Raw genomic sequence first — 12,409 nt, 5'->3', positions numbered from 1 at the left:
GCAATAATTATGTTCACATTCATTAAAATATATATTACTAATAATAATTAGTGGTATATTTAAAAACCTCCTGTACAGAAGAAATGTAAAGCAGTCACTCTTAGAAAAGCCTTTTCTACTAGCTAAGCATTCCCCAAAAGATGGCCCTCTTCTTTGCTTCAAGACTTGAGTTTTTAGTTTATAAAAAGAAATAGACAGACCAGTTTTCCTGAACAGTGTCTGTAGAAGAATGAAACTGGGTTAATTATCATTGATAATATACAGCTGTGGGTTAGCCAATGTAGGTAAGGTGCAGGTGTGGCTGGTTAAGTGGTTGAGAGCCAGTGGAGAGAGAGCAGCCAAGGAAGAAGCAAGAGAGAAAACCCATGCCCTGGATGAGGTGAGACAAGGAGGAGAAGGCAGCAGAGGGACTGTATGAAGAGTGTGCTGGTATGAGATGGTAAAAGACCTTGTTGCAGCTTGATAGTTTGGAGAGTGCTGTGACAAGCGTCAGCATGCTTTCTTCCGTGTCTGAACAGAAGTGACTTTCATAATTATTGTTCGATATTTGGAAACATGTACAAAGAAGACAGGTGTGGGAATGCCTGCAGCTGGAGGAGTGCGGAATAACAAGCCCCAAGTGCTAGTGTACGACATGTCCGAGACAAAGAGATTGCTGTAGGCATCACCACCGCTTCCAAGCTGGAGTATGGGCAGTGATGTGGAGACTGCAGTCATCTCAGGAGGGCTTTGGTTCTTGTAGGCAGGAGGCTGGAGGAGGACATGTGCCTGTGTGAGAAGCTAAACCAGTATTCCCAGAAAATTTAAATTCCACCACCATAGCCCTCTGTTGTTTTTTTTTTTTTCTCCTCTTTCTGTGGCACTGAAATCAAGCCTATGTAGCATATCGATGGAGAAGGAATTGGAGTTTTGTTAATCTTTTATCATCATATTCACAACAGCTACTTCTGTGTGGCACTTACATAGTCCCAGCTCTGTAAGTTGGATTCAACGAATCAGTTAATTTACTTTTCTGTGCTGTACTCTAAATGAGTAGAAGTTACCACAGTCTAGCTGCAAGAGATGCCATCGTCTTATCGCGTCTCCTTATAGTTTATTATTTAAAGGCACTTTGTTATGTGCCCTCTGTTTAGAAATGAAATTTCTGCTCAGATCAATGTAGCAATCATTGCATGCTATCACTGGTTTTTCAAAATGGGAGAGATTTAGCCAGGTCTTTTTGGCTGTAGAAATTAAACAGTAGGCAAACAGGAGATAAATTTGATGGCAATGCAAACTGACTGTATCTTCTGATCTGCAAGTGTGTCATGTTTACACTGATGTTGCTGTATTTTAAATTGTGATTGATGAATCAGTAATGCACAAATGTGTGCACCTTTACTTGTGCATGATCTCTCCTGCTAAGTTGGAACTGGATTTGAAACAAAAGCTTCTCAGAATACAAACATTTCCTGATATTCAGTAGTGGTTTGGCTTCAGTCCTCTGGCTTGGATTCATACAGGAATGAAGTCTCACTGCAGATCTTGAATACGTACTGACCCAGCATGAGGGCAAGGGGATAATATTTTTTTAGAACTGTAGTTTTAAGCAGAGTTACCTACCTGTCTTGAACAATGTGGGGCTGATCACCAGTATTTATGTGCATATTTATAAATACATAAAGAAACAAAAAGTGTATGTCAGCTGTTCCGGTATGAATCCAGATTTCATGAACTGTAGGTTACTTAATTTGATCAGAAAAGGATTCCCTGACTGATGGAGAAGATTTTATCCTTTAAATGCTGGAATATTTATATGAATAGTAAAAGTTTTCGCATTCTGTTTTGATTAAAGGAAAACCACTGCAGAAGAATAAAAATCCTAGGGGACTGTTACTACTGCGTATCAGGACTGACCCAGCCCAAAACAGATCATGCCCATTGCTGTGTGGAAATGGGACTGGATATGATTGACACCATCACGTAAGTACTGCGCAGGGTGAACCAGACAGAGTACTACAACAGCTTCTGGGTGCCGTGGGGAAGGGTGCTCTCAGAGCGACCAGCAGTGTCTGTGAGTGCTGCACACCTAGCAATTCACACTGCTGCACTCAGGCCACAAGATACTTACTGGTTTTAGAGGGGTCACACTAGATGTTGATTTTCTACTCCATTTAATCGCTATGAGGGAAAAGTGCACAAGTCTGAATATGTAGAGGCTCAGACAGGTACTGGTTAGGGGACAGAAAGATACTGGGAAGTAGCAAAATATTCCCATTGCCATTTGCCACAAAGAAAGAAGCCCATGGCTCATTTTGCCACCAGTATGTACACTCAAAGCCAGTCCTGATGTATGCATGTTGTGTATGTGTTTGTATTCTAAAAATGATAATTTTCTGTTTTTTCCTTTCTCTGTCATGTTTAAACCACTAATTTATTCTGCTTTTCAGAAACGTAACGTGAAATTCACTTTGGTGATCAGAAGAATTTTTTTTATGCTTGAGAGCTCTGAATTGATCATTATTTCAACCGGGCAAAAAATGTGAATGTGAAAGAACTGTGAATGAGCTTTTAGCTCCCATTACGCAGGAGGGAAGGGATAAAGATGGAAAATTTCTTCACCGCTGTATTGCTCTGTGTGGGTGCATGTTTGTTTTATGGGATGGCTGTAGGAGGGCGTGCACACCTGTATTCATTCTGTATATAAATACATACTGTCAACACAGTGCTATTGCATTTGGAATGAGCTTGCACAAGTGTGTCACATCAGGGGCCTTAGCCAGTTCTACGTTGGAAAGTGTTTGACAGCCATTTCCAGTAGGCAGTTATTCTTTCTCTCTGTTGTCAGCTGGCCTGTTGGGAATGTAGAGTTGATTTGAGGTTCTGCTTCCCCTCACTTAATCCCTGAATTTTTGCATTGAACACAGACAAAACCTGCCTTCTCTGTGAAGGTGAATAGACCACAGTGTAATCTCAATTTAAAAACTAATAGTAAAGTATTAAATAAAGGAAAAGTAGAATAAGCATACATAAAGCTTATGAATTCAAGTAAAGCATTTTTGATTTGGAACATTTCACCGCCTTTCTTGTTTCTAGTAGAGCTTTTGCCATGTCCTATATTTCATGTCTTACGTTTGTACGTGTGGATGTTTTCACACATAAATGCACAAAAAGGAGCTGTGCTCATTTCTGGAGAGTCTTAGTGTTGTAGAAGAACATATTATGATCCTCTCAAAGAGTTCACTGTAAGTTTTTTATCTCTGTGGAAGTAGTGGCTAGTTGTTCAAATCCCACTAAGGGTTTGCCTTAGGGGAACACAGACATTACTGCGCATTTTTGTTGTTTCATATCAACCTTAAATTTTTCTGTGATCCTGAATTCATTGAGCTTTCTTTGCAAAGGACTTGAAAACATAGGAAAAAGGAGAGAAGTACTCAAAGCAATTGAAGGTTGATTCTCATTTCTAGCTCAATCCCTACGCTTTTATTGTGATGTTCATTTACAAAATCTCTCAGTGTGAAGAGTTGGATAAATAAATCAATATCCTCCCTTCCATTCAGTGCAAGTTCCTTATCTTTGTAAACATTACAAAATCTTTTATCAATTTTACAATCTGTGATAATATATGCTAGTCTATCATACTAAAAAATCCTGAAGGGATATCCTAAGTCTGCAAATTAGATATATGTGCATTCTTTCGGCAGTATATGGATACTCCATTTATAAGGAAGCCTTGACCTTTAGAAGCATGGGTAGATGTACAGGCCTTTGTACACATTTTCTGAAGTCTTTTTTTTTTTTTTTTTTTCTTCTTAAATCTATGGAAAGCAGTAGCTGATGCATCCTCTTTTAAACCTACCATTAATCTTTAATTCATTAGTTGTGTTGTGTTTCATGTACACAACTAAGGCAGTGTCTGAACTTTCCTTTTTTGATTGTTTTACTGATATTAGGAATGAAACGTTCCCTTTTCGTGTTTATCATTTATTGGCTGCTGTCATGACAACGTAAACTTGAAAAACAAATTGAATTAATAAAGAAGGAATGAACTGGGACTGTTTAGCCTGGAGAAGAGATGGCTCGGGGGAATCTTATCAATATGAGAGTGTGTAAAGAGGACAAAGCCAAACTTTTCTCAGTGGTATCCAGTGTCGGGGAAAGAGGAAATGGGCAGAAACTGAAATACAATAAATTCCATTTAAGTATAAGAAAAAACATTTTTCTGCTGTGGAGGTGGTCCGATACTGAAGAGTTTGCACTGGAAGGTTGTGGGCTTTGCATCCTTGGAAAGATTTCAAACCCAGCTGAACATAGTCCTGGGAAACCTTCTGTAGCTGACCCTGCTCTGAGCAGGGGGGTTGCTCTAGATGATTTCCAAAGGCCCCTTCCAACATCAGTAACTCCGTTATTCTAAGTGGATGGGCTGTGATGTGTTAACTAGACATGTGTAGTCCGAGGTTATGGTGGAAGACAGGTAACTGACAATTTCAGAATTTTGTTTTTTTAAAGAATGCATAAAGTGAAAGTCTTTAGTGTAGTCAGTGGTCAGAGCACAGTAAGAGGGCAAGATGGAGAAGAGGCAAGGTTATAAGAGTGTCATATTTATTTAGGGTTGGTGAATGGCTAGAGACCTATTCTGCATCCGTTGTACATAAGCAGAATTGATTAATCCAAATATATTTTTTTTCCCTCAACAAGGAATTAGTAGTGTGAGGACTGTAAGATCCCAGGATCAAAGTATATTTCTTTCCTTAGTTAAATGAATATGCCTGTTCTCCTTATGCTAGGAAACAGGAGGATGATGCATTTGAAGCACCATTGCCCTTGATGGCAGTACTATTTTTTTTTATTTTACTGCAAGTGGAGCATCATCTGTTCAGATATTGCTGGATTCTGGATGAGGTGCTTTTGTTGACAGAAGCATGTGGGTAAGCCAACTGCACAAAATGCTTCAGACCAGGAAAATATTTTCTGATGAAGATTAGGAAAAAATTCTTCACTCCTCCACAGAGACCCATGTTAGAAGATAGATTCCCCAGAATAATTTATTGGAAAATATGTTGAGCTAATGAAAAGAAGTGAAGAGCTTATGATGGTAAATTTGGAATGCAACATTATTTTTCTATTGGTATGATTATTAGGTGTTGTTTATCAGTCTCATGAGATGCGAGTCACTTTTGTTTTTAAACTTCCCCCTTCCATCCAAAGTTGGATGTCAGCTGATAGTCTTCTAAGAGTCTCTTCACTGTACTGCAGAAATCAGTCCTTGGCTTTGCAAATTCATGCTTGGAAGTTGTCACCCCTAGTGACAGGTTTGTCATGTTACCTGGGATAGATAAATACATAAATAAAATCGCTTGAATTGTGATTCAGCTGATGGATCTGTCAAAAGTGCCTGTCCCAGAGATATGTACCACCAAAACGTGCTTTTTTCCAGGAAATCAAGGAATAGAAACTTCTAGTGGCTGGTTGATGGATCTGTGATTTGACTGAGTTGAATGTTGTAATGAGTTCATATAAATTCATATCCTAGAATATGGTGCTGCATGTGAGTGTAATCTCAGAATGTTGCCTCATTACATTTAGACTGAGATTTTTCAAGGTAGTTTTCAAAGAACATTCTAAAATACTTAAAATTGTCAGAATTTCATCTGCCTTTTACTAAGTATCCTTTTTCAAGGGCACAGTTAAAGTCATACCAGAACCTTTATGGAAAGATGTGGTTGGTTGTGGTGGGTTTTTTCTTGAAAAACCCAACGAAACAGCATTATATTCTGTTTCTATTCCAAAAGAATTTCTGCTGCCAAGGAGTTTTGTGTCAGTGCCTTGGTACAGGTCAGTGTTTGTTCTACTTCAGAGGCACTTAAACCATCGTGGCAGTATTTAAGTGGGAGTTAAATCCTGGACACCACCCATGCTGCTTTCTTCAGGTGAGTTTTAATGGTCAGGTTTTTCTTAGTAATATAATTACAATGGTCATGTTCATTAGTGCCTCTGATGTGCCAGATGTTGCTCTGAAGTGGCAGATGTTTTCCTCACCTTGGTTTTGAAGAGTGTTAGGCCAAGTACTCTCTTCACCTGACTTAAATATCTTGCCACATTTGAAGGTTCCACTCTATTTACTACAGTATTTTACTTTCTAGATATATTTGTTAGCTGATTGCCATGTAAAAAGGTTTCGCCCAGCTACCCAAGCTCTTCCCTCTCTACCCCATAAACTGGCTGGAGTTCTGGTTTAAGCTAGTGTTACAGGGGCAATTTTATACATTCTTAATAGCAGTTTGTCTTTCCTTACAGAGCACTTCATCAACTGATATAAACTATATTTAACAACCATTTGGCTCAGTCCACAAATGGATCCTCTTAGGAGATGAAATGTGATGAAATGAGGGAGTTATTTAAATGCACTTGATAATGCCACAGGGCAAGAAGTGAACCATAACGTTTCCAATTGGAAATGAGGAGGGAATCTGAGTGAGCAGGAGATAAATACTAGATTTGGGACCGGGCCAAAATATTGGGGCTAACCTTCGTAAACTTGTCACAAATGTTATGGGATCCTCTAACTATTCCTGTCATCACATAAGCAGTACATTTTCACAATATTCCTTCCCTTGCCGCCTTACTAGGGTGCCGTTTGAGTGCTGACCCGGGGGATCTCACCACTGGCTGCACCTACATTGGCAGTCAACACAGCATAGCAGGAGCACGTCTGTAGATCAGAGTAGCTGCTGCTGACTTCTTCAGTTTAACCTATACATATTATGGGGTGGAGAAGGGGGAGGCTTGCTTTAGAATAGGTCTCATCTGGCCCTCTGAATTGAGTGTTCCTAATGCACATGGGCTTTGAAGAGGCCTGAGGGAAAGTGTCTGAGAGCCTTTGCTTCTTGAAATCTGGGCACACCAGTGGGGTCCATCAGCTTTGCTCAGTTTCACATAGGTGTTTATCCCGTATGGATGACTCCACCAGTTGTCCGTGTAGGACCTCACAGAGGGAAATTGGGCTTCTTTTGCATCTACAAATTTTGTTGTTGCTTGGGACACTGCAGAGGCTGATGCTTGGACTGTCTCCTTCCCATGAGTTTGGTCATCGGCTGACCAAAGGTACTGGGGAAGGGAGAGGAGCTACAGCATCTAGTTTGAGGAAGCCCCAGCTGAAATGTCAAGTTTTCCTGTGTGATCGTTTGTTTGAGGAAGAAGACAGAAGCTCCAACTTTCCTGATGTTAACACTGTTGATGCTTTTCCCCCTGGTCCTCTAAAGGTCCAGGGCCTGGGAAAGTTTGGACTGGCAGGAGTGAGTTGACCCTGAATTCTGGGAAAACCAGCAACTGCATTTTTAGCAGTGGAGAAAGCTGTCTACCATTGATGAAAGCTTGGTCAGCTCTCACCTCTGTCAAAGTGAGCGTCTTGACTACTGAAACCATCACACCTTCACAGCCTGGGCTCTGTGCTCCAGCTCCCTGCTGCCATGCTCCAGGTGGGCAACATACTGGGAAAGCATGTAGTTCTGGTCAATATAAAAAAAAAAAAAAAAAAACCAAACAAAACCAAACAAAAAACCCCAACCAACAAAAGACAAGAGAAAAAAAAAAAAAAAAACAAAAAAACCCCACACACACCACAGATAAACAAACCAATCAAAAAAACCTGAACCTGATCTGGAGAAACAGCTGCCAAAACAGGACACCAAAAGTTTTCAAATTGCCAGACAAACCTAACGTGGCCCTTGCCTTGTGGGAGGGCAAACAAGGGGGTCTGGGGTACGGGTGTTGCTTGGCTGTGGCCAGCAGCATCTTCTCCCACAGCCTACCAGGCTGACAGAGTAATTTACAGAAATATTGTCTTTATCATTAACGTCCAAGAACAGACCAATTCCTGATGATGTTGAAATGGAACTGACAGAGAAATATTTAGCAAGCTATGCAAAATTAAAGGACACCCTTCTCCTAGAACCATAGATAAATATATATCTATAAAAATATATGAAGTGCAAATGTATGTAACTGAGCCAAAAATCTTGTCTAAGCCTTTAACCAGGAAGCACCTATTTCAATGCAGATATTCTTGGACCTGAAGAAAAGCCCTAAATAACTTACAAGAAATGGAATGCAGAGCTTTATTTTTTCATTCAAATGCAGCACCGGTCTGGAGCTGTTCTGCAGATGATCTAAATGACTTTGATGTCTTGTAGTAGTGCATGAAATATTTGTAGCTAAGGAGAGAACTAAAATTTAAAGGCTTGGTAGGATACTTGAGCTGTCAGGGTCGATAGTTATCTTAGCCACTTATATAGACACTGCATGTTTCTACTTTGAAAACAGTGGTTTTTGATTTCCATTTGTTTCTGGGCCCACTTTTGTGTTAACATTTGGAAAACCTTTCAGTATATTATATCTGAATCTAGGAGAGAGTAAGTTCCAATGAATAATTTATTTGAGAAACATCTTTTCTTTTTCCTATTCATGACTTGTTTGTGAGGTTCTGGTATTTTTTTCAAAAATATATTTATATTCTAAAATGCCTTTCTAATCTAAATTGCCTTATCGGAAACTTTTGTGATATTTTATTGCTGAAATGTTGATGTTGTTTGGGAATATGATTGTGGTTCTGCTCTGATTATATATTTGAAGTCTATTCTTCATATGTTACTTAACATTCCTCATTTTTTATAGTTCAGTGGGGTGTATTCATGGAAATTAACTGCATAAAGGGCACACAGGTCTTAAAGGTAAATTCAGAAAGTTTAATGAACTGTTCCTGAGGGCTTTTTTCCTTCTCAAATTTTAAAATGGTGAAAGCACCCCTGGAACACGTTGTAGTTTCTGGGGAAAATGTAGAAATGCATTCTTGATTTAGATTCTTTATGAAGTGACTACTTCTGGAATTCTTTTCTTCAAAAATTAAATGTTTTCAGATTCTGCTTTATGGTTCACTGGTACATTATACAGTTGAGCTTATTTAAGAAGGAGTATGATCAGCCACGTTGTATTTCTCTGCTCATTTCATTTACTTTTTGTTACGCTATTCAAATTTCTAAAAGCAGATGAAATTTCACCCTCTCTTTCAAGCCATCTGGGACAAAGCAAGGACAAAGGTCTCAACTGGTCTTTCTCAATGTCTGAATTTCACTGTCTTTCCACTTACATGTAGCCTGAGGTTTTGGATACGGCTTTAAATGGAGGGGGTGTGGGGAATTAACATTCACTTGTAAACACAGAAACTCACACAGTTGCAGGTTCACCAGGTAATTACATAGGTATTTAGTTATGCGGGAGGACATAGACAGGCAAGCAAGGTGTAATCCTGAAGGGCTTTGGCTTGCCAGGCACGGTCTGGTGTAAGGTCAGTCTGTTAATGGCACAATACACATGCACAGGTGGAGATACAAAGGTGAAATTATCACTAGGTTCCTTATATTATTAGCTTCTTTCCTGTCCTCAAGGCTTTGCCAAGCAGTGTGCACAACAAGCCCTGTAACACTTGAGTCCTTTTAGGACTCCTTGGAGTCATTTATGAGGCTTGATTGGTAATGGATATTGAATAAAAGCCAGCTGACTTGCAGTGAGTAGAAATAGGACAAGGAAATATTTAATCTTTCAGAAAGCTGTGCTTAAGTTTTTCTGTGCTGTCGCATAAAAAATGACTGGAAAATGTGGCATGCCCAGATTCCCTAGGGGGCCAAAAGAGATCTCCACATTACTTGCATTAGTAACGGCTGACATGAAATACACTTGAGCACTTCATGGCCACAGAGCCCCTTCGTCAAATTGAGGCCAGGTATCTTGTGCTGCTCACCCTGCCTGTGCTGCCCTTTCTGTTAATTATATTCAAATAAGTACAACTATACAAGAGACAAATACAGTGTCTACTCCTGCAATAAAGACCTTTATTAGAAGAGGTGCTTCTAAAGACCTCTCTGCCAAATCCAGTGTAACCAGATGGTACTTAAAAATATATATTGGTCAATGAAGATCAAGGGAAAATTACAGCCAGAGCCTCAGTTTGATTCTTACTGAATAGTCAGTTGCATTTATTCACCAATATTATCTCTTTCTGGACTGCAACTTAACTGTGGAATGCCGAGTGTCTCTGTAACAGCAAGATCTGCAAAGACTGTGCACACCGTGGTCTCTACATGTAGTGTGTAAGGCAGACAGCTTCAAGGCTCCTCTTTGGTCTTCACAAGCCAGTGCAGGGTGTGAGTCAGAGCATGTCGTACATTCACAGAAATGAAGACTCCTTCCTTATTGTGGCACCAGTAGTAAAAATGCTTTTAATAGTGACTTTGCCAATTAATTCCTCCTTTACCAGCTCACAATGAAAATGTCTGAAGGTTAGATTTAATTTATAGGTACAAGTCAGTAGTTACAGGTGGTTTCTGTGCCACTCTTGCAGGAGCTTTGGAAAGATATTAATTAGTGTTTATAAAAACTCTGTGCTGCACAGAGAGGAACTGTTGAGGTCCATACTATACTCTTTTTCCAGATTATTTTATATTATTTTAGTTTCAAATTAAATGTTTTATACTATCACCTTGAGGTCAAGCCACTGCAAACAAAAGGGGTAAGGAAAACAAAGTATTATTTTGATATTACAGATGGAGAACTGAAAGAGGATAAAATTACTTTGACTCACAACAAACTGATAAAAGAGGAGAGAAATCAAGTCCAAGTCTTGAATGACTCGTTTATATTTTACTCACATGACCAACCTTTTCCTTGGTGTTTAATATTAAACTCCTTCACGATGAAATTCTGTTAGCGTGTATAGGATCAAGCATGATCTTTGTATGAGTGAGGTGAAGGAGGGTAAAAAAGAATTAGAGAATAATCCACCAACCAGTAAACCCAAGGCTAGGATAAGGAGATATATTAACAGATTTTTGGTAAGAAAAAGCCACATAGCTCATTTTAATACTATGCTGAAAGCAGTCTGGAGTAAAGGTACAACTGAATCATGTTTGCTTACTTACAGGTCAGGTTAAAATTAAGCCTAATAAGATCATTTCAGAAATCTTCTTTTGATTCCAGCAATCATGTTGTGGTCACTTGTCATCCTGCTGAAATAAACATGCATTGGGAGAAAGCAACATTTATGACAAATAAAAGTAAATACATGTGAGAGGCAAGATAAACAGGAAAGTGCAGGAGTTAAGCGGGCTGTCTCTGAATTATTTGAGTTACAGCCAGAAAGTTACTTGTTTATCTCCTGCTAAAATATCTCAGTTTCTGTAGGACCACGGTAGCAAATACTGCAGAAGTGGCAAATAAAACCTAGAAATTATGGTCTTAGGGAAGTTTCATGACAAAGCCATTTACTACACTTGCTTTATTTTCCTTTTCTTTCTTTCTTTTTTTTTAATTATATTAAATATAATGAAATGTAACTTTTTCTGGGTTTTCTTGAAAGCTGGAAAATTAAATATTAATGTATTAGGTTAAGAAATTTAGCAATACAGAGATTTCGGTTCGACAGTAATTACAATATGACGAAGAAAAATATTTCTTTGGCATTACAACTGGGGCTTTGAAACTAGTGAAGGAAAAGAACAGCACTTGAATATATCATTTGAGATTTTCAAAAGATCCTGTGTATCCAGTCATGTGTGTATATCTTAACTCTGGGGGAAGGAGAAAATCAAGAGCAATGTCATTATTTAATATTCTGATGCTGTCTTTCTAGATCTGTTGCAGAAGCCACAGAGGTTGATCTCAACATGCGAGTTGGCTTGCATACAGGCAGGGTGCTTTGTGGGGTCCTGGGTCTCCGAAAATGGCAATACGATGTCTGGTCAAATGATGTGACTTTAGCTAATGTGATGGAAGCTGGAGGACTGCCTGGGTAAGTCTGAGAAAGAACCACTGAAAAAGAAACAGAAACCTGCACCGGTGAGGAAATTATTTCCTTCTCTAAGGCATTTGCAATATAAATGCTATTGATGTTCAGCAGGAGTAATCAATGTATTATGTGATTTATCCTGTGGAATTCTCCAGATGAGCTTTATATTTAGGTCGGTAATAGGTTAGATTAGAAGCAAAACATCACCAAAATAAATCATTGTTAGAAGCTGTCAAATATAAAAGAGTCGGATGAGGCAGTGCTAGGCATGTAGGAATGTTAGATTTTCACCATTTCATGTTATAAATGTAAAACCCCTCTAGTTACTGCAAGAAATTTTTACCCTCGCACATCTACACATGCTGGGGGTGCGTGCCTTACGCCTTTTACATAGCAAGCTTTCCAACACTAGTCGTGTGCTATAGAAATAATACCCAGTTATGAACTCGAATATTGATGGTGTGTGCGCAAATGATACGGTAACACATAAACCCACAGCCAATCCATGGGGCATGTCCTGAGATTTTAAGTACTCCTTGCGCAGCCTTGGCCCCAGTTTGAATGACCACAGAGCACTTTGGCAAAGGTGTA

General features: G+C 39.1%; 1 protein-coding gene across 2 annotated transcripts in view; it reads left to right on the top strand.

Moving 5' to 3' along the window:
- Positions 1-12,409, top strand: part of ADCY1 (adenylate cyclase 1) — a 154,328-nt gene that overhangs the window by 83,758 nt on the left and 58,161 nt on the right. For both annotated transcript variants that reach the window (XR_008821554.1, XM_056336916.1), the window contains exons 5-6: positions 1,835-1,962; positions 11,663-11,821. Coding sequence is in view for 1 of the 2 variants with exons in the window: in XM_056336916.1 (XP_056192891.1) it covers positions 1,835-1,962; positions 11,663-11,821 (287 nt within the window). In the remaining variant the exon portion in view is untranslated. The remainder of the gene's footprint in view (positions 1-1,834; positions 1,963-11,662; positions 11,822-12,409) is intronic.

The sequence above is a fragment of the Falco biarmicus genome, chromosome 4, assembly GCF_023638135.1.
Source record: "Falco biarmicus isolate bFalBia1 chromosome 4, bFalBia1.pri, whole genome shotgun sequence".
NCBI classification, from domain to species: domain Eukaryota; kingdom Metazoa; phylum Chordata; class Aves; order Falconiformes; family Falconidae; genus Falco; species Falco biarmicus.
The sequence above is the reverse complement of the archived record's forward strand: the minus strand, read 5'-3'. Positions and strand labels throughout refer to the sequence as shown.